Source organism: Adiantum capillus-veneris, chromosome 27 (genome assembly GCF_014529385.1).
Source record: "Adiantum capillus-veneris isolate H3 chromosome 27, ASM1452938v2, whole genome shotgun sequence".
Taxonomy (NCBI): domain Eukaryota; kingdom Viridiplantae; phylum Streptophyta; class Polypodiopsida; order Polypodiales; family Pteridaceae; genus Adiantum; species Adiantum capillus-veneris.
The window spans coordinates 61,626,765-61,651,653 of NC_140957.1; the positions used below are offsets into that span (position 1 = coordinate 61,626,765).

At 40.4% G+C, this 24,889-nt stretch overlaps 1 protein-coding gene across 1 annotated transcript; it reads right to left on the minus strand.

Annotated features, from left to right (window-relative positions):
- Positions 1-3,564: 3,564 nt before the first annotated feature.
- Positions 3,565-24,064, minus strand: LOC147422076 (TATA-box-binding protein 2-like). The gene is made up of 8 exons (XM_086503164.1): positions 24,033-24,064; positions 23,830-23,917; positions 23,651-23,722; positions 23,206-23,256; positions 4,095-4,151; positions 3,923-4,015; positions 3,733-3,834; positions 3,565-3,642 (listed from the first exon to the last, which is right to left on the minus strand). Exons 1-8 carry the CDS (start codon positions 24,062-24,064, stop codon positions 3,565-3,567), a joined length of 573 nt encoding a protein of 190 aa, XP_086359290.1.
- Between the last annotated feature and the right edge of the window lie 825 nt (positions 24,065-24,889).

Here is a 24,889-nt window from a genome sequence, read left to right on the forward strand (position 1 = left end):
ATGCAAATTGAATCCCTCCAAAAACCTATAAAATAAGGGACTCTCTTTCTAATGAGATATACATGAGAAGAAGAAGTGAAAAGTCTAGAGAAGAAGAGTGCGAGAGGAAGTATGTGAGAGGCTACAAGCTTTACGCAAGAAGACTTGCACTATGCCATGCTAGCTATGTGAGTGCAAATATCCATAACCTTGGCCCATTGCTTGCTCAATCCAAAAATACAAAGTTCTTTACACATTGTATGCCAAAGAGAAGAGAGGAGAGGAATCAGTGGTTGCTTCTATAATTGTATGCTCATTTTGGTGGTCTCATAAAGAAGAGATGTTTTTGGGTTCCATGTCTTGATGGTGCTCTTTCATATCGTGTTTGCTAAACATCATGAAACGTACCCAATTGTAAATTTTTCAAGTGTCTTGTGTTTGTTGGGTTGTTTGGGTGACATTTTGTGTGTGTGTAGCCCTAGCCTTGAGTAAGCCATTAACACTAGAATGGTAACATAACACTTTTATGTCCGTGGATATTTTTGTGTCTTGTTAAGTTAAGATTTTTCTTAAATTATTTGAAGAGTATGAAAATTATTTCTATGTGCTATATATCCACAAAGTTGCCTTAAGAGCTGAAAAAAACTTGACATTTTTTTGTAATATCGATCTCACCATTAACCTTACTCTTGCACAACATTTTTGAACCTAAACTGTGTGAAAAAACGGGTCTTGTTTTTGGATTTTTTTCAAAGTTTTGCAACTATACCACTCTAAACTTTATGTTTGTGAGGTTTAGATTGCTAGAGGATAAGCCTTCATAGTTTTCAACATGTTTTGATGCTTCTAGGGAGAACTAAATGTTAAAATTGAAAGTTATGACCAACTTACAAGAATTGCATAATCCTACTTTTGGTCAAAATTAGCACTTTTGTGATTTTTTTGGTGGCTTTCTTGATATTCAAATGCAATTTTGATTATGTAAGTGTCATGTATAACATAAATCTAATCTTCCTTGAGTTTTGGGGACACAATATGCTATATAGCATAGTATATGATGATGGTTGAGTTTTTTAATTGTTGAAGAATATGAGACATTTTAGTGTAGCAAGTATAGCTTTCTCAATATTGCTACTTTCTTAGGCCAATTGTGTGTGTATTTTAGGTAGTAACAATATCTAATCATAAACTACAAAGTAGTTTCTATGGGATTCTAGAGGTCATAATGCTAAACCCAATTTTGTCATGTTTGTTGTATTTAGCACTTCATCATCATCCCCAATGTTCCACTTAGTAAGAGATCCATTATTCTTTTGACATGGTCAATGGCTCCTTTTGATCCAAAGGCCCAAAGGGAACTAACAAAACATGTATATAGTATCTGTATTGAGCGTGACTATAGAAACTTTGATGATAGGTCCGAAGAATGTAAAAATGCAACTTTTTTGTACCTATTTATTTCCCCCAAAAACAAATAGGTGAGGCAAAAGCAACCGTATGTTTTGATCACCAACCCATTGAAGTTAACAAGGCATTTTATCTCATGTCCTAAAAAACTCTTCACTCTTATTTATATGCAATCAACCATAATAAATGGCTGTTTTGGACAAAATGCACTGGTCCATCAACTTTGGAGGCTTGTTGTGACCAAGAGATGAGAAATTTATAAGTTTCTCATTTTTTCCATATGTGTTAGTCCTTGAACTATAAGCTCATGAAAGGATTTTGCAAAATGAGTGGATCTACTATGGTTTTGGAAATTTATTTCCGAAACCTCGAAAGGACACTTTTATGTCCTATTAGGTTACCAATCTAGTGTTAAGACGGTTGCAAGGTGGAGAGGACTCCCTTTGAATCTAATACAATGCATAGGGTGGTTATATTTGAGTGTGTGTTTTGTGTTGATAACAAATGGACCTGAAATTCTAAACATTATAGTACTAATTTTGTTTATCATATGTGTGTTGTGGTTTTTTTTTAGTTGAGGTGCTTATATCACTTATCAATCTCTTGAAGCTTTGAGTATCATGCTTCAATATTTTTCATGGCGGTGGATAAAAACATGGTATATCTCTCATCTCTCTCTCTCTCTCTCTCTTTCTCTCTCTCTCTCTCTCTCTCTCTCTCTCTCTCTCTCCACTTTTGCTCATGTCCTAGTTTGTGATACAAAAAACTAGGTGGTGCCCCTATATTTTCCAAATTTTTCGTGTGGTATTTGGGTGTGTTTTTGCATTTGGAGTCTGCATGTTGTGTTTTTGTTAGACCCTCAAACCCTATGAGTAGCATGGGAGCCTTGAGAGGTGTCTAGAGGCCACCTTTCTTGCTGCTTGCCTTGAACCGCCTCAACATAATGTCTCTAGGATTGTGACTCGGTTATTACTACCATCCACTAGAAACCTTTATGATGAATAGCTATTGTATGACCATTGACATGACGTCATATCATGTATTGAAATAAAATAATGAATTTTTGAGAGACTATTATACACTCATATATAATATACATTTTCCCACCATTTACAATTGCTGCAAGAGATGAAAAATGAGTTTCAAAATTTCTTATATCCACATGTTTTTTATGAGCCAAAGAATACATGGAGTTTTTCAAAAGTGGTGTAGCTATGGTCAAGTTAAATCAATTAATTGTGAGTATCGATACATGTTTTGGAGTAAACTTATGATGGTAGACATGCTGTAAAGCTAAAATTCCCAGAATTGAGTCCAAAAAGTCCCTAATGTAGGGCTTGAATTTTACTCTCTCGATACTATCAAAATATGGCTATCCATTTTTGTTAGTATATGATCCTCTACTACCTCTAACCAACTGGGTAAAATGAATCTAGTGAAATTGTCTCCATTGTAAAGGGAATGCCTCTAGTGTGTGTATCTTTAAAGTCCATGTATACATTTCCACCTTTTTTGCTTTATTACATTCTTGCTACTCAACACAATTTAAAGTTATACATAAGTCAAGATAACCCTTTATCCTCTCATGATAAAGCTATTATTTCTACTCTTGTTACCTCAAATATTGTTTAATATCATAGAAGATGTTAAAAAAGTCGGGAAATGTCTATATCTTTTGTGATATTAAATAATAAGTTCAATGACATAATTGAGGTAACAAGAGTAGAAACAATGAAAATGGGAAATGTTAAAAAATCATGACTAGCTATCACCATTAATGTCAAAATCTCTTCAAAATTTTCATAAAACTTATACAATTGAATCTAATGGGAGTCCTTTTAATTCCATGAAGTCAAACACTCGTTCTATCCTTATTTTGAATGTTTAATGAGGACAAATATGATAAGTCACAAAAATTGTCTCATCAACTTGCATTCTTTCACAAAGTTTTTTGGGATTTCCAAAGTCTTTTGATAAGTCGTTTCTCTTCACAATTCTACCAGACCTTTAGGTAAGACTGCAACTTTTGCAAAAGTATACGATCCTCTGCCAAAAGAGTAAAATCAATTAGACATTAAGTAATTTGATTAGATTGTAGCTTATACCAGTTGAAATAAAAGTGCACATTCATAATCGATTTCTTTTTGAGAATATTAGGGTAAATATCAAAATATCATGTTACCAATCTTGAATCTTTTGAAATGTCCTCAAAATAGGATAGATATTCTCAAAGGCATCCTCGATGTCACTCACAGCCTAAGTCAAAGAAAGATGTGTCATGCAAAATGGATATGAAAATATGACACACATCATTAATATACTTTTAGCAAGAAGTCCTTTATATACCTTGGCACCAGTTATAACAACCTTTCCGGATTGAAAAATGAGTAGTATAACTTTAGGGTGTATCAAGCGATAAATAAGCCCTGTAAATAGCTCTGGCTCATACTAAAAGTTACAAAAAACTGTCAAATCCTCTAGTTGAATTTTTAATAATAGTGATGCTACAAGGAATATATCTTGAGAGAATACTCACAGTTGAAAAGTTTCCATGAGCATATGATAATGATTCCAGCCTCACTTTGAATTTAACATCACAAGTTGCTACAATGTTGTGTACTTTGAAGTCCTACATACCATAACAATATCACAATAAAGCTCTATAAAGCTAGAAATAAGCTACACTATAGACGAGAAAACAAATCTACCTTCACTTGAGGACGAGGCATGGCATTAGGTTGAAGCTTTGAAATTATTCTTGCAAACTGTAAAAAAAGAAGTATTAAATTGCACGTAGTATAAAGATCATTTTAAATATGAGGTGAGATATTTTAGTCTCACAAATATATACGCAGTAAATGACATGACTAAATGAATATTGCATCACATAGTTCTTGAATGGTATAAAAACATTGCTACAAAATAACTGTTGTATGTTAGATGTTTTTTTAGAAGTGGATATTTTTATATGGAAAATTCAAGATAGGGTGTTTAAACTTTGTTCTTGTGCATGTTTTGCTGAAGTTTTTATAATAGGGTGAAAGAAAGTATTAGCGGTCCCACTTATTGCACTTTTTGGTGGTTCCTTTTATAAAAGGTGGGGACTAGTAAAAGTTTTGTAGCACACTCAAATTTTTTTGAAGTGTATAGTTCCACTATTGTATAAAAAGGTTGTAGATTTCAAACTTGAAACATGTAAATGGGGGTTGTAAAGTGCTATCAAAGGATGTCCAATGCACCACTTTTTGGTACCGCATGAAAGGGAACATGGTATGGACCCTTGTTTACCCTCCCAGGCTCCCTTACATAGACCCACATAGGCTATATAAGGCTCCTTATCCATGCCATGAGCCCATAATGTTTGTGTCATGGATGCCCTTGCCTGCCCCTTGTCCTCAAACAACACCCCCCTTCGATACTAGTTTTTTTCCTCAAACAAAAAGTGGGAAATTCTTTTCTAATCACACTTATGTTTTCCAAAGTGAAACACTCTTCAAACCTATCTTTCCACTCCACTAGAGCTAGATGGCATACAACATGCCTAGTATATAAACATGAGACTCTAGAATAAGTTCTAGTCCATGAGGAAAACTTGGTGGCTCAACATATTGAGAAAAAAATATGTATCTATAACATTGTCATCCGTGCCTAGCCATTTCCTCAAGTAAATAACATGGAACACCAGATGCACACTCAAAGAAGATAGTAAATTTATCTTATATGTAACATCACCAATGCTTATAAGAACTTTAAGGAGACCACAATATCGAGGATATGGTTTGTGAACTCGTCTAGTCTTTAGAGTTTTGGAATGTTTTGAAACACATATAAACTCGGTCAAACATCTTCCAAAGAGAAAAAACTGTATTTTTTCATTAGCATACTGTTTATATTTGTCTTGGGCTTGTTTAGCATTTAAAAAAACAACTCGTAGCATCAACATGGGATCTTGTAGAAACTCTCATTTCTTATGCAAAATATTATCATGCATTTTTGCATGACAAATAGATTTTGTTGATAGATTTGGGTGGTGGGTTTTAAATTTGGCCTGATACTCAAGATCTAGGCCACAAATAAAACCATGCACCTTGTGAAACTCAACCTTCAAACTGATCTCTCTATAATTGATTGTCTTTTGGTTGTTGACTAGGTGCGAATGAGATTTTCCATCACACACTCACTCCAAGAATTTCAGTTCAAATCTTGTTCATTTTGTGGAGAGAACACCTTATCAACGGCAATTTCTATTGGATTATGGTGGATAATCCATTGTAGAATTCATGCTAATAAAATAATTAAGATATTTAGAATGCTCTAATCAATAAATACACACAAGAGCATATCATAGACACACAGTGATTATTGATTATTGGAATAAGTAGATACAAGCTCAATTTATGTCCTAGAGCTAGGCATCGTTGCACACATAAAAGATCATGTCACTAGGATTGCCAAGTAGGTTGCACACTAGGACTCCATATAGGAAATATCACATGGTCTGTCACATGTCACAAGGTTGACTCCACATACACTTATAAGCGGGTTCTCCTAACCCCACCGTAAAAACCATCCCCTTATGGGTTTTTTCAAACGAAAGCACTCACACTAACTCTTCTCAAAACACACTAGGGGAAGGTACACAAGGTACAATCCTCTCCTTGAACAAAAATAGGAAAAGGATGCACAAAAATCCCCTGGACACAAGGTGGAATACAAAAAATCCTCCCCTACAACACAGAGGGGTGAGGAACACATGGCTTATGTGCTCACAATATATCAATGTAAACTAGACCAACAAATTCATTTTTGGTGTTGGAATCTTCAATAGCAACATTGATTTTAGTTTTCCTTTGTCTTTGTAGTGGTTGTTGTTGCTTGTGTGTTGCCTTGTGCTTGTTCTTGTCATCTTTTTATCCCTTTGAAGAGTAGGTTCTGATGGAGAAGAGACGGTGTGGTCTGGTTTTCTCATTTTTAATGGGGTCAAAGATGCAAAAACTTTGCTTCAAGGTTACAAATTGTTCATGCTAGAGAGTGGTATGTCGAGAGAAGAAGGCGTGGTACAAGTGTTTCTTCTCTCTTGGTTCTTGGTAAAGCGTGGCTATGGTTTGATGGCCTCCGTGGTGAAGAAAAGAGTGATTATGAAGCCCTAGAGGCGGCTTTTTGAAGCAGATATGTAGCGGATGTGCAGCTGGACAAAGTGAAGAGAAAGCTTGATGGATTGAACCAATGCTTGGAAGGGGATTTTCAAGCGTTTATATGGGAGTTCAAAGTCCTTTGGGGAAAGATAATCAAGGTAACTTCTGCAGATAATGCCAATTTTTAAAGTTGAGTAAATTCATCGATTGCCTGCATGAGGAAGTGTGTGACAAGGTCAAAATAGATGGCCTGGTGCTGTTTGAAGAAGCAATAGCTCTAGCACAAGGGCGGACCAAAAGGATTATAAAGAAGCATGAAGCTAGGTGGAGTTTGCCAAGTGTGATGGTCCCCAGGCAGTGTGATGCAGTGGTAGCCGAGCCACAGGTAGTGCAAAGAGAACTGAAATGTGTGACAAGAGCCAAGGGTTTTGTGGCTATAGAGTGGCAAGGTGGTTCCTATGCCGAGGATGTCCGTTAGAGAGGCTCCAATTGTGGAGGATGTGTAGCTTGTTCCAGATCGGACAAAGGATGTGCTGCCAAGCTCAAGTTTATTTGTTGAAGCTCCATTGAAGTGTGGTAAAGGCCAAAGAGTGCGGTTTGCAAACGAGGTCGAAGCGGTGAAGCTAGAGGATATTCTCAAGCTTGATATTAAAGAAGAGATTGTGTCAAATGACAGTATCTCTATGGATGCTGACACGAGTTGGGAGATCGAGTTGTCTTAGTCAAGGTATGATGAGCTCAATCTCTTGCATGTGAGTGGAGAGGCATTGAATATGAGCAAGGAGCAAGATGAAGTGCAAGCCAAGATGTCGGATAAAGACCAATTTGGTGTGTTTAGAAATGTTTTGTTGCAAGTGGATAGTGTGCCGATGGGTGCATGGAATAGTAGGGGTATGTTGCTCGTAGTTTGAGTGTGTGGATGGTTATATAAATTGGTGTGGCTGCGAGGGTGTGGCACTATTCAAAGGTGTTATAGGTGAGTGGAGAAGACCAGTACAAGGTGTTTGACCCAAGAGGTTTCTATGCTTTAAAGTAGGGGTTTGGGAAACCCGCTTGAGCAATGATGGCAGGTAGAAGGTGCCAATTTTTGTACATATAGTAGTGTTTTTTGGTGTACAAAGGGTATGTTTGGAGTGTGCAACTTTTAGTTCAATAAGCTTGTGTGTAGTTGAACATAAATGTTCAGCTAGGGGGTGGGCGATGATGGTGCATCCAAAGCTAGTCTGTGCAAAGAAGTGCTCTATGCCAAGCTATGGGTGCTAGAAAGTACATGACAAGGTGTTGAAGCCAATGTGGAAGACTTGGGCAAGCAAGTGCTAGTGCAGGTGTATTCTTGATGTGGAATTTAGGCCAAGAAGGCTTCAAAATGGTCCAATATACATATGATTTTCTTGGTTTTTTATAGCCTCGGATGGCAGACTCAAACAAGACCAAAGGCAATGGAGTTTGCCCGTGTTGGATTTAGCACAATGGAGTTGCGGTGGGGCTTTGCAGCTCGGAGATTGGATATGTGAAGAGGGGATGTGGACTTGGTTAAGTTGGTACCCCAGGATGGTGTTTTTCCTCATGGAGTGAGATATTTTTGAGGCTTTGGAGGTCGATGAAGCTGGGAGCTCCATGTGGCAGGCGACATTGTCCCATATGCGAGTGTGCCAGATCCAAGGGAAGGGTATTTATAGAAGCTCGTGGCCAATTGGTGGGTATCAAAATGGGGAGATCTCTCTCATGGAGCTGAGCGATGGTGAATTTGAGCAGCTTTGTGCGCAGTGGCACAGTCGGGAAGGACGACAGTGTTTTGGCACATGTTGGAGACGGCCAGCTTGGTTTGATAGGTGGTGGTGGTTTGGTGGTTCACTGAAGTGTGATGATGTGGCAGGGTCCCCGCGCCCTTAGGGGATTTTTAGGGAGCAGCCCAAGGGGCACTAGCGACCTCGCTAGTGCCTCCCCAACATGGAGCAGAGTGAGAGTGAGAGAGAGGGGTGGAAGATTCAAAGGCTCCAAGCCATTCAAAAGACGGACGAAGTGGGATCCAAGGAGGAGTTCAAGCATGGATGGAGGCAAGTAGCCCCACAAGGTGCTCGAGAGAGAGGAGAAGAGGAGATGTGGGAGGAAAAAGGTAGAGATGGGGCAGTCTAGGAAGTTCCAAGGTGAAGAGTGCAAAACCAAGCCGACTCAAAGCTGTTAAAGGCAAGTGAGAGTGGTCAAAGTGTAACCTCCCAAAGGTGGAAAAAAAGGAGATAATAAAGTTTAAAAAATATAAACAATCCTAGGGGAAATAGAAATGTCGCTAGTGCACCCCCCTCAAGTTCAAGTGCAAAGAGGAGAGAGAAGATCAAGCAAAGAAATACACCCCCTTTCCAAGTTGCCAAATTGGGATGCCCAAATGGACCAATCGGAGCCGAGCTACCAAAAATGAGAGCAAACCCCCTAAAAAGTCATTGCCTGTCGTTTTCAGGGGAGCCAAGGTGAATGGGTGTTTTATCCTAAGGGCTTTTGTGCAAAGGTGTGTGCCTACAAAGCCCCAAGTGTATGTTTTCTTGCCCGACAACCATGTGGGTGCAGCGTTTGTTGCAGTCGAGTTGTATATGGTGTTTATGACCATGGTGAAGGTTCCATGGTGTTTCTCTTGCATTGTATCCCCTCTGCCCCCTTCTCTATTTCTTTTGCTTTTATGTACGGTGTCGGTGCGGATGTGTGTGCCCCCCGGACCCCTTCCTTGTGTACAAAATGTTAGTGAGAGTGAGGTTTCATGTGTGGCAATGATGTGTGGCTCGAAATGAGTTGTGAGATGCATGGCTAGCTGTGGGCAAGAGAAGTATTGAGAGTTGTACTAGAGCACGAACACCTATGATGTATGAAGTTACTTTACTAGGAGGTCCAAATGTGATGAGATATGTCGTTGATCCAAGACCCATGCACCTATCTCAAGTCGCAAAATGCATGGCATCAAAGTATAATGTACTACAGGATCCCCATGCACATTCCACATCATTTACACAGGTGTTGAGAGATGAATACATCACAAATTTTCCCATTCAATTTGAAGATTTTGGATCATTTTTGGAAGGCACCACCCTTACATGAAAAGGAGAAGAAAGACATTGAGAGACTACAAGAGACTTCCTTGTGATTTAAGCAGTATATCGAGAGCTGTCCACCACAAGAGAAAAACTAGGAGGATAGGACGCACGTATAGCCGGGTAAAAAATGATTTAAAGAGATTAATGTTGTTCATTGAGGGGATTAAGAGCAAGCACCTCAAGAAGTACTTGCACTTGAAAAAGTGTGTGACATTAGATGAGGTCACGAGAGAATTTTTCTATTTAGTATACAATTAAACAATCTATGAAGAGGTATCACTGGACATAGATATAACTTCAAATCACTGAGGTACACCTAGTGACGCAAATATAGTGAGGATACAACAACAAGTAAATATGGATCATCTTGTACATGAACTTATGAAGAGAATGGATCAGACTTTAAGAGTATAGAACCATAGAATACCACCATTAAGACATTTCTTGACATGTGGAGGAGATCATCTCATGACACATCAATGTCTTGTGTTGCCACAATAGTATCCTAGACAAAATTGTTGTGCCATTGGGAATAAGTGGACAAATCATACCACTAAGGAATGTTACTACAATAGAGGTCAAGTTAGGGAAAGGCCTTATCAGCCTAACCTACAATACCAACCTAACCCACCAATGAATCATCAATATCAGCAGAATAGGCGAACACCACCACTACCAAGATATGCATCAAGACCAATGAATCCTCAGCTAGCAGTTGAAAGATTGAGACCAGTGTTGGGGTACCAACCACCACTGCTACGTGAAGACCAGGCAGTTGTGAGGTTTGTGTATCCATACCAATACCTAGAAAACAATGCCATAGTGCTGGTATAGTCGTGTCTCGGTTGTTGGGCAACTGGTCTCTAGGGATATGCATTTTATTTAGCCTCTCCTTGATTATCTGTGTACCAATATGCACATGATCCTAACCCACCAGTGATCATGGAGTCATATGACCATGAGAGTATTGCTTCATCCTCTAGTAATCCTCACTTGCAAATGGGGAGTGTATCTTAGAATGAAGGAATTATGTTGAGTCAGAAAACACTCATAGCTAATCAAGGAGAGGCTAAATAAAATGAATATCACTACAAGAGATACTTCACATTAGCGATGCTTGCAGTGCGATGCTCAAAAGTGAAAATGCATGGCGTCGCTATGGGCATTGCTAAGGGCGTCTCTATTGTCTTTGTTACATAGCAACGCCCACAATGATGTCGACAAGGGTACAAAATAAACCGAGCGCCAAAAACTCAGATCTCAGATCTCAGATCTGAGTTTTGATGCTCAAGCAAAAGAAGTAACCCACACTCTCCCTCTCTTTCTCTCTCTTTCTTCTCCACACACACACACACACACACACACACACACACACACACACACACACACACACACACACACACACACACACACACACACACACACACACACACACACACATGAGGAGAGGAAGGAGAGCCAGGTATGCTCCTTCCCTCTCCTCTCTCTCATGTTCCCATACCCTTTTTCTCTCTCTCCTTCTCTCTCTCTCTCTCACACACACACACATTGTGTCTTTGAGAGAGAGAGAGAGAGAGAGAGAGAGAGAGAGAGAGATTTTATTATCGTCTTTGGAGGTCAAATATGACCTATGGGACCAAAGTTACATGTAATGTAGTATGTGTATGGTTGATGAGTGACTCTTGATGCTCCAAAATTGTGGTAATGAGAGTCACAATGGACAGCCCACACTTTGGCTGGGAGAGGAAAGTGTGTAGGTCTAAGTTATGGCTGAAAATGTGAGAGAAGCAAGTTCGAATGTGACCAAAAGATGAGCACTCTAGTAGTGTGTGGTACTTAGACTCTTGAACTTGCAGTGAGCATAATGTGCACATTTGATTTGACTCTTCTCCATTGCCCCAACACCCTACCTCGCATCAAAGGAAATGGGAGCTAAGCTGAATGGCTGCGATAGTGCGTATCGTCGACAAAGGGATAGGCTCAAGCATGTAACTATGAGTACGGTTTCCTCTTTTAGCAAAGAACATGGTTTTGTAGTTGGGGGCAATATGGGTGGTGTAATGTATGAAGCGTGACCCATCGGATTTCTCCCAAGCCATAATACATTGGCGTTGTAGAAAAGCTTCATTCACTTGGGAGTCAATTGAAGCATCATGTACGAAGTGTAATGCATCCCATCTCCCAAACCACTTCTATATGTCTTGCATCCATCTCATGCGGTGCTCAAGTCTTGCTTTTATGCGTCTTTTGAACTTTTTTGCTTGCTTCAAATGAAATTGTAGGAAGTCGATGTGAGGGGTTTTGACACATCTTTATCATGTACTCCACAACCCTTTCCATGCCCATAACCTCAATTGGAAGACATCTTGACTCAAGAAGTAGGAGCATATATGGTGATTGTGTCTTAATTTGGAGAAAGTTTGTGAAAAAACGCTTTTGGACATTCTCAACTCTTTCCAAGTAGACTATGAGATGCTCCCGCCCCACACTTCAACTCCATAAAAAAGAACCGGTGTCACCAATGCATCAAAAAGATACTTCTTGAGAACCCAACACTTGATGTTTCTCACATTATACATGTTTTCAAATGCATAATATGCTCTCTTTCCCGCTTCCAAATGACGCATAGCACATTTATGCCACTTGTGATTGGACGGAACCTCAAGGCCAAGGTACTTAAAAGCTCTCAACAACTCCAAGTGTCTCATTGTTGTACACAATGCATGGCTTCTCCTTATGGTTGGTTTTCACAAGCATAACCTTTGTCTTGGGTTCGTTCACAATCAGCCCACTATACAAGCAAAAGTTCTCAAGAACAACCATAAGCTTTTATGCATCTTCTAAAGTGTGTGCTAGAGGCACTACATCATCCGCATACAACAAAAGCATGATTACCGCATTGCAAATAGTGACCTCTTCAATGCCTTCTTCTTGCATAAAGTCAAGTATCATTTGTTCCAATTGATCAATACATAGACCAAAGGGAGTTGTGACAACAAACATCCTTGTTTAACCCCAATAGTGCTTACAATTTTTTTTGAAACTTCTTTTCCCATGCGCAATTGACAAATCACCTTCTCATAGATTCGAGAAACCGCAAGCATAAACTCACTTGGCACTTGAAGTTCTTCCATACTTCTCCACAAATTGTTACGTGGAATCATATCAAAGGTTTTCTTAAAGTCCACAAAACAGCAATACAATCGCTTGCCTTTCGACTTTTCTCCAGAACACGAAGAGTGACAAGATGATCAATGGTGCTATGGCATCAACAAAAACCCGCTTGTCCCTTTCCACGCTTGTCATTATCTTCAGCTCAATCACTCAATTTCATCTCCATTATGCACCCAAACTTACATCCCCTCCTTTATGCAAAGGCTTAACCCAATTAGTATTCCAATCCTAAGGCATACCATGTTGAAGTGCAAGGTTGAACATATCACACATCCACTCATGGGTAAAATCTCCCGTCCATTTGATGATCTCTGGCTTGATACCTTGAAGATATCCCGTGTTGCGAGGGGCCAACTTTTCAAGCCCACCGCATACATCCTCAATAGTAAAAAAAGAAGGCATACATGGGAGTGAACCATAAAATGGTATTTTTTCAGCATTTTCTTGCTCATATAGTTTCCGACAATGTGTGTACATATCCAGAAGACTGAAGTTACCAAAATTCTCAACCCGCTTGCCCCTCAAGTTTCTCCAAAATCTTCTACATGCATGTGCCTTTTCTTGGACTTGAAAAAGTTGTTGCTTTACTTCCCATCTTCTTCTCTTCTTTTGAATCAATGCCTTGTATGTATGCAAATGACTTCGATAGTTGTCTTTGTCCATAGTTGCATCAAGCTTTATCAAGACTTTAGAGCATCTTGACATTCTTTATCGAACCACCTTTTGCATGATCTATCTTTGTTGATACCAATATGGAGATGCTTTATAGCAAAGCATTCTTCGACACAAGAAAAAATAACTTTCTTGAAAGCTTCCCATTTAGTTTCCAATGGTGCATCATATTGAATCTTCTTCATCCATAAATTTTGCTCAACCATTTCAATGTACACTGCTGCCCGTGTGAAATTCATACATATTGATAATTTCTCTTTCCTTTGGCTGACATTATCATGCTTAGTTGCTTCTCCACATGAAAGGTCAATACATGTGTAGAAGTAACTTTCCATAGTGAGTCGACTCTTTCTCATCCATTGAAGAACGATCATACAAGTGAACTTCCTCCAACTCCCTTGAAATGTATGGCATATTTGTTGAATATCATGTTGCGATGTTTTTGTGCAAGCATTCATATCCCCAAATACAATAACATCACCTTCATCTTTAAAATAAGCAATGTCCTCTCCTAAATCAAAAAATGGTTGATCTCTATCTATGCAAGTATAAAAGGAAGAATCATGATGAGGAATGTAGCAACTGGCTACAAAAATGGGTTCTCTTTTTGGTGTCATAATTTTCAGCCATACATAACGTTTGTACTTGTCATCTTTCACAATTGATACAAAATCTTTCAATCATTTCTTAACCTTACATGGTACCCCTCCTTGTCCTCTTTGTTGCATAAGATTCTTTGACCACATCAATGAATGTACATTGTAATTCTCCAAGCCGTTAATCCTTTGTGTATCATGCTCCCAAGTTTCAACAAGAAGTACAACATCGGCTTTGCTTGTTAGTTCATCAATGCCAACCCCCGCATTCCATGGGTATCCATTACAATTCCAAAAGCATATTTTTCAATTGTAACTCGGTCTCATAGGTCACACACCCCTATTTGCTCGAGGGACTTGCCTCCTCTTTGGGCACATTTTCTTCATGAGAGATCTCCTTGTTTTTCTTATTCTTTTCCTCATATGCCTTGCGACGCACATTTTGTTGCTTAATAGTGCAATCTTCACATACGAAACATTTTGTATCCCTCAAATAGATCCAACTATTATCAAGGATAATCTTTCGCTTGGTCTCATCTGGCATGGTGCATACAATTGGCTGTTCTCCTGAGCGAGGAGCTCAATGCTTCGCCACTCTATGTGCTCCATAGACCATAACTCCGGACATGCCAAAGTGGGTTTTGAAAAAATCTTCGATAACAATGGTAAGAGAAGGAGGTGTCTCTAGCTTCTCTTTGGGAGTTCCAAGAATAACAATGTTCTTGAACGTCGCTCCCGTTTCTTCAACTCCTCCACATCCACATTCTCAACATTCTTTGTTTGAGCCATATTTTGCATGAGTGAGGAATGAGCAACCACATTGCTACCACATACATCAGCCCAAGACTTGTTTGTGCATACATTTTTCATGTTGCATACATCCCCGCTCATGGTGTCAAATTTCTCCTCTTTCAATACATGGTCATGCTCTACTTTGCTCATCCGCTCCTTCAAAGCATTCAAGTCCACAAGAGAGCGTTTACATTCCTTGATTTCCTCTTCAAGTTGCATCAAACTTGTTGTTTGCATCTCAAGTGTCCTCTTAAGATTCTCATTCTCAACCACAAGTACCCTTAGTGTGCCATTCTCCATTGCAAGTGCTCGTAATTATTCTCCTTGTTTGTTTACGGTCTCTTGCAATGATACCAAGTATGCCATGAACATGGTTTTCGATGTCGTTGGTTGGGTGGTTGTGTTGCTATCTCCACACTTATGAGATCTTGGATCATTTTTCACAATGGTTGTGGACCTTGTTGAAGAAGAAGAACCCTTGCAAGTGCCGGAAGACATTGTATGTAAAATAAGAGATGAGAGTCAATTTTCTTGAACCTGTTCACTTTGGAAATACTGTTACAAAAACGCCTTTCATAACTCTAAAATTTTTTGTCTTTATAGCAATTCGTAGAGGGCTTTGTGCTCTTTGATTGAGGCTATATATCACCCAAATCGGAGTTCGGATGAAGAAGTTATGATCAAAAGAGTGAAACTATTGTGTATTAGGTCAAAAAACACCTGCGTTTTTGTTGGAGAGAGAGAGAGAGAGAGAGAGAGAGAGAGAGAGAGAGAGAGAGAGAGAGAGAGAGAGAGAGAGAGCAAAGAGAGAGAGAGAGAAAGGAGAAAACAAAGAGAAAGAGAAAGAGGGAGAGAGAGAGAGAAAAAAAAGAGAAAGAGAGGGGAGAAGACGGAAAGAGAGAGTAAAGGGGAGAAAACAAAGAGAGAGAGAGAGAGAAATAGATAAAAAAAGCTATAATATAGATTATAATTTGTCCATGTTTTCTTCTCCATTCAATATTAAGATTAAATGTTTGTGTGTTTAATGACGTATGGATGATGATGAGTTTCTTTCTTCTTTGTCACCCTAGCAAAGGAGGTGGTACGAGGACCGTCATCGCTCTGGAGCACCATCACGTCGTCCCACACATTTACCGTCTCAGCATTCAGCGCACTTCGAAGCTTCAGTGTTAACGAAACGATCTTCACACTCGTCTAGGAACTGACGCTGTAGTGGTGGCAGCAGCGATTGCTGTGGGGATGCCACCACCGATGCCTTGACACCACCTCGTGTTTGATGAGGCTCCTTACCTTCCCCTTCTTTGCCCGTCCCCACACCAGCCACGACATTGCCATCTACACCAGGTTTTGTGCGACTATCGTCTGTTCCTGGCTACACACCACTAGCTACTCCTCTAGGAGTTACCCTAGTCGACACTCCTCGCTTCGGGGCCCAGACTCTAGTGGAGACACCTTACGCCTCTACCCCCATCGAGACGTCGCTAGAGACCCCTGCCAAGACACCCAAGTTCACGCGTCACAGGCAAGAGGGCTTGCCGTACTCGATCGACATCAGCAGCGGCATCATCTTGGATGAGGCAAGCAAGCAGGTGATCTTACGCATGCGCAGTCTTGCTCTCAGGTGTTTAAACACTACATACTAAACACATGGATTGAAGTGCCAAGTGAATTAAAAGATAGAGTCATCAGCATGCTGCATGATGAGTTTCCCGTGTCAAGTCGGCATGAGCACTTCAATGAAAACCTGATGAAGGTTTGAATGCGTGAATAGTGCAAGCACAAGCGTTTTGAAGTACAAAAAGCAATAAAGCATGGGTGGAACATACCAGATTGGCCGGCCACAGAAGATTGGAAGAATGCGAAGCAAGCAACATGCGAGAATCCTGACAAGTGGAAGCAACAAAAGGAGGCAGCCAAAGCGCGACTAGAGGCAGGGATCTCGGACCACTTGGGGAGCGGTGGGTGGGCATCATTTGAGGCCAATTTTGTAAGTGTTTTTGCATTTTCCTTTAGGTTTGATAGTTACGTCTATTTGTACTTTTAAATTCTAACATAACGGATTCTTTGTATGTTTTGAACAGTGGTCGATGGGACAGGACGTGACCCCACACCGTACGAGCGCGAATACACAGGCAGAAAGGGCTTAAATGTCCTAATGAACATTTTGAATTCTTGCGGCGGCATGGTTAGTATTTCACTTTACTCTTTTACATTTGTTATATTTTAATGATAAGCTAAGAAAATAAATTATTTTGTAATTATATGTTTATACATACAGAAAGTACGTCTTATTGCTTTTTCCTACAAAATCTGACAGATGTGCCGCTTGGACGCGATGAGACATTTGATTAGACGATGTCAGTCTAGCCGTACCGTAGCCAGATAGCATTAGTTTCCTTTTGTCATAGATTGTATATTGAGATGACGTGTGTACGTCTTTTTGTACGTAACTATTGAAAAACCATGTATTTTCTCAATAATGACGATTGTGTTGTAACTATTACATTTGCAAAGCTTAACAATCAAGTGGATTTGCCTATGGTGTGTATAATTGTCATTGATTTACTTTCGTCCAATTACTTTTGTCAATTTTGCATCTTTGTTCTGCAAAATAATACTATGCATGATGAAGTTAATGGTTTTATTGTCTTGTGGGTGACTACTTTGGATCTATACCTTGCACTTTCTTTCAAAGGGGAATCTGGGCTTATCTTGGATTCATTTAGGTTTACTCTATTATTGAAACATTCAATATGGTTGATGGGTGGCAGGGCATGTCACCCAAAAATATTTACTCTCGAGCGTCGCTATAAGCGTCATTATATAAGAATCTGCAACGTCGCTATGAGGGTCGCTATATGCGTCTCTATATAACGATGCATATAGCGACGTTCCCGTAGCGACACTGTTAGCTACGGTCGTAGCAACGCCGGGGAGCATAAAAACCCAATGTATTTTTGTCGTTAAAAATGTCACAAGTGCACACAACCTCTTGTAGTGTATCCCTAGAGACCATCTGACTAGCAACTGAGACAACAAAAAAACCCAAGGACCTAGTTTCAAATGTCAAGGATACCATTTGGCTAGAGTTTGCCCAACAAGCTAAGCTAATGGTGTAAACAAAGTTCCTAATGTGGATGGTAGTGATTGTGGACATTGTGGTGATCGTGGACAAGAATCAGAGCGTACGTGGATAAGGAAGGAAAAGCAATAGTTAACATTGTGGAGGTCATTCCCATTTTGATGCAAAAGTTCCATTGAAGGTGGTAACAAGAATCTTGAAGCATTACGGTTCTATGATTTTGTAGCTACTTTCTAGAATTATTTCACTTGTTTTTTGCTATTATTCTCTATTTTCTATTGCAATTTTTTATTTTTCTAATTTTCAAAAAAGCAAGGAGAATTGCAAGAAAGGCAAAATACAAGCAGAAGAGTCTGTGAAGCTACAAGAACTTCCAAAAGTCTAAGAGGCCGTTTGATCAAGATTCAAAATGATCATATCTCGGTCAGATGAGGATCAAGCTTGACTTACAGATGAAGGGCATGAAAGTTACCAAATACTATGAAGAAATCTCACTAGAAACTCTACAAGCAAAGTGATACAAGAAAAGATTCTCTTGGAGGTTGAAAGCATAAAAAAATGCTAAAAGTCATCCAAATGACATCCATTACACAACTACTACAATAAGTCCCGCATCATACATAGTGCGAGCTGGATTTGACCTACATTCCTTGACAATACTCAGAGCTTCATTCACACAACAAATGTCTAAAAGAAACAATGATGTCATCCAAAAGATGGAGTGAGACATCAAATGTGTCTCAAGGGAATATATGTCCATATTGATTTCATTACATGCTTGAAAATTAGTAAATTTGTGTAAGGTACGCAAAAAATGTGATTTTTTCTTTGCCTTGTTCATTTTGAACCACAATGGTTTTTTGGTGGTACCACAATTTTGTGCTAGCTTGGATACCCTGTTTATGAAGTATCACATGCATTGCAAATGCCTATCACTATTCTCTTGAGATTTTCACCTTGTAATAGGACAAAAAATAGTCTCTTCCTTCCCAAGGGTGACACATCCTCGACACATCAGGGATTGAGGCTGATATACATCATCAAGATACCAAGGAAAACATGACCACACAGGAGCAAGTTCATTTGAGCCCAAATCTTCATGCCAAGGGGAAAAAAAAATCCTTGCAACCTTCGACCAGATGGGTCTTCACAGAGATGCGCAGAGTTAGCTTGAGCAGGAGACTAGAGGACCACTTCGCTGTGGGTTTGCTTTGATATTGGGAGCACTTGCGGCGAGGCCTGGAGCAGTGGTAGCCTACTTGCACGGAGGAGAACCTTCGACAACCCCTTGTTTGGAACCCCATGGTTAGCACTCAGAGAGGCCACTTGGTTGGTAGTCGGCCTCATGTTTCTTGGGGTCCCATGGCAGCAGGTCCAGCACGCTCTTTAGGTGACTGGCTACAATTTTCAGGCTTGTCAGAGGAGTTGCGGGGCTTTCAGTTGTAGGGCATGAGAGGGGTGCAGAGCATGTGCCAGGACATCTCAGAGGCAATACCAGTTGAGTGGCTCACACCTCTCGAGTCAGCAGCGCCTAGATGGATGGGAGCCTTCACGCGACTGGAAGTTCTCATTTCAGTTTGGGCTTGTTCAGAGACTGTTCCCACCCTGTTTTTTGAGTTAGAGGGTGAGGGACGCCTATAGCGAGTTGTAGTAGAGGCCTCGGAGGTGGCTGAGTGCTGTTTTCAGAGGATCCGAGTGGTGGGCATCTGTGGGAGGACTTATGTCATCGATCATGACCCAACTGCTCTTGAGACTGGACATTGGAGACTGTGGGCTTGGGAGTGTTGTCCACTAGCACGCGTGCAGTGGGATCCTCGAGAGTGGCTATGGAGGGACCCTTTCTCTTCATCAGAACACCAAGGTGTCCCTTTCTTTCAGTACACTGTTTGACTGGGATGTCATATTCTGGCTATGGAGGGACCCTTTCTCTTCTTCAGACCACCAAGGTGTCCCTTTCTTTCAGTACATTGTTTGACTGGGACGTCATATCCTGGCAACACAGAGAGAGGCTCACCCTGCTGCAACACCTCATTGGCAGGAGGAGGGTCTCATAGATGAGTTCTTGGTAGCTTTTTGGAAGAGGTTGTGGGACTCCAGACAGTTGAGGCGAGTCACTTTGTTTCAGTGGCTGGTCGCACAGAGAGCTACAACAGTTGGGAGCTGGCTTGTGCATAGTGGTCTCTCGAACCGCATGCGCAGCTTGTGACCATCTTGTGGAGAGTCAGTGCCACTGTCTTTGGGACTATCCCTTGGCACATCAGGTGTGGCATCGTGTTCTTTGGCTGATGCCTGCTCTCTCCAAGGCTCAATAGTACACTTGGGAGGCAGCTGCTTGGTCCACTCTCACGGGCCCGACACTACAATTTGAGCTATCTTCCACCAGCATGATGATATTGATGTAGGGGGGAGACCTACACTCCAGTCTGCCACAAAGCTTACTCCACATGAGTGGTGTAGTGAGAGAGAGAGAGGAGTGCTGGGAGCTCATCAGTGGCCTGACACTTTGGTTCATATATATGGCGGGCCCGTTGCTTCCACATCTTTGAGGCTTGCCATGTACCAAGAGACTGTTCGTGATCTTTGGTTAGAGCTGATCCACACTCTCAGAGGACAGCTCGAGAGACTTTCGGGCAGCTCTGATCGCATGAGGGAGTGCAGAGAGGCCTTCCTCTGACTTTGGCGTCTTGGGCCTTTTTTCACCATGATCCAGGGTGTACTCAAATGGCACTACCGTCCACCTGTGTGGCTTAATTTTCCCACCTCCCATTTCTTGATTTATCCTCATTGTACATATGTTGTTTTGTCATTGGGAGAGTCTCCTTATCATGGTTGTTGTAGCCCTCTCTCCGAGAGGTGGTTGTAGCCCTATGGGCAATTTCATTAACTAATAGAAGGATCTTTTTCTTGGGAAAAAAAAATTCCTTGCATACATGAAAACAAGCCCAGCTAGTCTTTTGAGTTGATAGCAAGCTTGAGAAGAGTCTCTAGAACACTTTTATACAGCCAAAGCTCGAAAAACGCATATCCATTGTGAATACAATCCAAACGTGGGTAAAGCCAGTATTGAAGAGTACCCTTGTTTCCTTACAGTCGTTCTCCACATGTCACCATATTTATACCATAGCCTATTGTCACAATGTTTATCAGGCTCATAAGGTCAAAATCTAGAAATATCAATATCCATGGTAGATTGGAAAAAATGTTTTTTCTTTTAATCTTACATGAATGAAAAAGAAATTCAAGTTTTTTGGGAATTCTACATGAATCGTATGATCCTTTGAAGCCAATCAAAGTACGAGCATTAAGTCAAATGAATGCATAAAGGCATGAAATAACAAAAGTAGCTCCAAAAGATCACTAAAGATGCTACCATTATATTATAATATGATGGTTTAATAGGAGCCATGAAGACCGACGCCAAGCAACAATGTCTAGGAAAACAAAGAGCTTTGAGAATAGACAACAAATTTCTAGGCAAAGAAAAGCTTGAGCAAATTAACACCAAAGGAAGAGGAGGCCCTTGCAAATTGGGCCGGGAGGCCACAAGAAACGCTATGGAAAGAAGAGAAAGCCAATGGGTCTAAAGATATGAAAGCAAGATACATAAGCTACACAAAGACGGAGTTGGAGAACAAAATCAGAGACAAATATTGAGATTGTGTAAGGGAACAAGTTAAGAGAGCACATGAAGGAGACAATTAAGAGAGCTTGATAGGAGACTCCTAAATTTCAGACCTTGACTTGTGTCAGGGATGACATGAAGTAGGAGGGAGAGAGTGTTGAAAGATTCCAACAATAGATGCTTGCTCAAGAGAAGGAGATGCTCGAGAGGTTTTTTGAGCCCTTTTAACCAAAAGTGATTGTAAATTTTTTCACCTGAAAACCATTAGATCTTTGATCACATTTTTATTTATGCAGAATCTGGGGCTATGAGCTGCCAAGCTGTATCATAAGTTAGACAGTTTTCCTAGATATGTCATTTATTTTTGAAGCAACTTCAACCCTTGTACATATAAGACCCTTACCCAGGGTATAAAAGTCAACTTTGTAAGAATTTTAGGGGACAATTCATAAGTAAGTTCAAACGATAAGGTTTCTCTATACATCATGAGCACTCTCTTGCTATCAAGATTTTATCTCTTTGCACTGCACTACACGGATACCATGTCGACAAGCCGAGAGCATCAGCGCGTTAGGCTCGAGGAGCTCTACATTTGGATATCTACATTACAATCATTTTGTGAGATATGAGCATCAACTCTCGAGACGACATATCTCACTATCCAACCGTTGTTTTGAGATTTTGTCCGTTGCATTAGATTTCCAATGCTTAGGAGCACCTCGTAGGCTTGTCCCATATCAGATTCAATGATCTGCTATTTTGCCGCTAGGAAAAAACCGTAATTTTTTTGTGTACAGATTTTAGGTTTGTTGGCACAAAGTATTTCTAACCTAGTAAGGATTGTGTTTGCCATGTTTGGTGTTGATCATAGTTGATTTGCTATTGGTTTTGCTATTATTGTCTAGGCCTTATAACTTAGCAGATACAGTGGGAGGATTTAAATAAGGGATTCTCAGTTCTATGATGATTGATGCTAGCATGATGCTTGGTGGAGCCATGGAGGCCATGCAGAGATGTCTACAGAATTTACATGTAGGCTCTAACATGGATTCACACTCACGCTCACCTATCATTAGAGCAGATAAGGTTTCATGTAGATCAAGTGAGTGAGCCAGTTGACATAGGTTGAGAGAGTCTCTCACCTATAGTTCTTTTGTATAGACTAGTAAGTAGCTAGTATGACCCATTTATCGACACATTTGTCTTTAAGAATGAGATGGTTGGGGTAAAGGCGATGTGTCTTGTCCTAGGTTGGATGTCTGATATCTTGTCGTTTACAGACTCACTAACCACTCACCCTTCATTATATATACAATAGAGCAAGGAGATAGAGTTGGTTGCCCTATTCTCCACCCACAGATAATGCTCCTTATTCTCTCTCTTCCCTGCAGACAGGCACACACGCATCGCACACTCATAGTTTGTGCATATCATGTGTAGAGACACTTCTTTTAACTCTATACAATGAAATCTCAAAAACATTCTTGTTCTTATTGCGTTTAGAAAAACTAGATTTAGTTACATACCATAATTGTAATCGGAATGTATACAATACATTGTGCCTCTTGGTCCAAGACCATAAAGGCATGTCGGTCCCTTACTTAGTGTTTCACAATCAATATCACATGCAACAATTGTATCAAAACAGTAAAGAAGCTGCCCATACCTTTCTTATAGCCAACTTAGACTCTTCAACACTCTTTGCGCCAACGCATACCTATGATTTGCAAGTTAAACATCATCAAGACATATCTCAAAAAATGGAATGTTCCAAGGTTTAGCTAGGATGATACAAATGAAGCATGTCATTGGGCAAGTTAAGAACGTGATAGTAGTCATGAACACATCCGCATCACTAAGACAAAGGCCTATGTATGTATGAAGGGAGACTATCAATGAAATCAACACAGAATACATTGATTGATGGCCCTGGGTTGTCCATGTTAGACAAAGAACTGGATAATTAAGTACAAATGGTATAATCCTAGGATTTTGTTTCCATACATACCCTCATGCAAGTAAAATTGAATAGCTAGATAACTACTATAACAGATACTAATACCCAATCTAGGTCAATAGATTAATGAGGCTAAGAAATAATGAATGCTCACCAATTTTCCAGTGGAAAAAATTGAAGCTGTAGTCCTGGGTTCTCTGATACGCATCACAACACCTGAGAAACGCTGCAAAATATATAGTTGATTGATTAAATGCAACATTAGTCGAGGAATACATCTTGATAGGCTCCAAAAGTAGTAATTTAAAACTGGAAAAGAAACTTTATAATTACCCCAGGATCATATTCTGCATTTCTTGCGCTTAAAATGATCTCTTTCAAATCAAGCGTACAACCCAGATTTGTAGTGGCGACAACGTTCCTGTCACAAAAAGGAAGAAGAGGGGCCCGGTTTAAGCTTTAATGGAAACCAAAGCTAGTCACACAGAGAGAGAGAGAGAGAGAGAGAGAGAGAGAGAGAGAGAGAGAGTACATACTGAAGCGTGGGAACTATCCCAAACTCAGCCATTTTGCAGATGCAGGAGCGCAACCAGGCTGCCGCACTCTTTCTAAGTGTCGCTGATTTAATTCAAACGCTGAGGACAATGAATACTTGTAGATGATAATAATCAAAGTGGGCACCCAGAGGAGGGTTTAAATATGATTAAGCTACTCGAAGCCGACCGGAGCCCTCCGACTAATTATTAAATGTAATTATGTATTATGATTGTAGTCTACATTTTTTCGCGAGAAGAGCTTAATTATAAACGTCGTGCATGCGTGTGCAGGCAAAAATAAGAGAGAGAGAGAAAGAGAGAGAGAGAGACGGCGGCAGCAATTATGAGCTGCCCATGAACCTTTGGCTCATCACGCAGTCTCTCTCTCTCTCTCTCTCTCTCTCCACATATTGGCCGGCACTAGTGCCTGCTCAACGCTCAAACATCGCCATATCTCTCAGCATCGTCTACTTGTCCTGCTGCGGCTCTGCCTGCCTGTTCAAAAATAAGAGAGAGAGAGAGAGAGAGAGAGAGAGAGAGAGAGAGAGAGACGGCGGCAGCAATTATGAGCTGCCCATGAACCTTTGGCTCATCACGCAGTCTTTCTCTCTCTCTCTCTCTCTCCCCCCCCCCACATATTGGCCGGCACTGGTGCCTGCTCAACGCTCAAACATCGCCATATCTCTCAGCATCGTCTACTTGTCCTGCTGCGGCTCTGCCTGCCTGTTCAAACATATGAAGGCACAAATTCCTGTGACGCCACCAACCTTAACTCACACATTTGAATTTGATACATTAATTTAAATTCATATCTATCTAAACTAACATAATATGGCTGAAGGGGGAACCCTTTACAC

Bases quoted from the DNA above. Each gene is read 5' to 3' on its own strand.
- LOC147422076 (XM_086503164.1), bottom strand. From the start codon at position 24,064: ATGGCTGAGTTTGGGATAGTTCCCACGCTTCA. The intron at 23,918-24,032 runs GTATGTACTCTC...TTTTTGTGACAG, and splicing joins GGGATAGTTCCCACGCTTCA to GAACGTTGTCGCCACTACAA. The intron at 4,152-23,205 runs GTATGGGCAGCT...CTTTTTTTACAG, and splicing joins CTAAGTTGGCTATAAGAAAG to TTTGCAAGAATAATTTCAAA.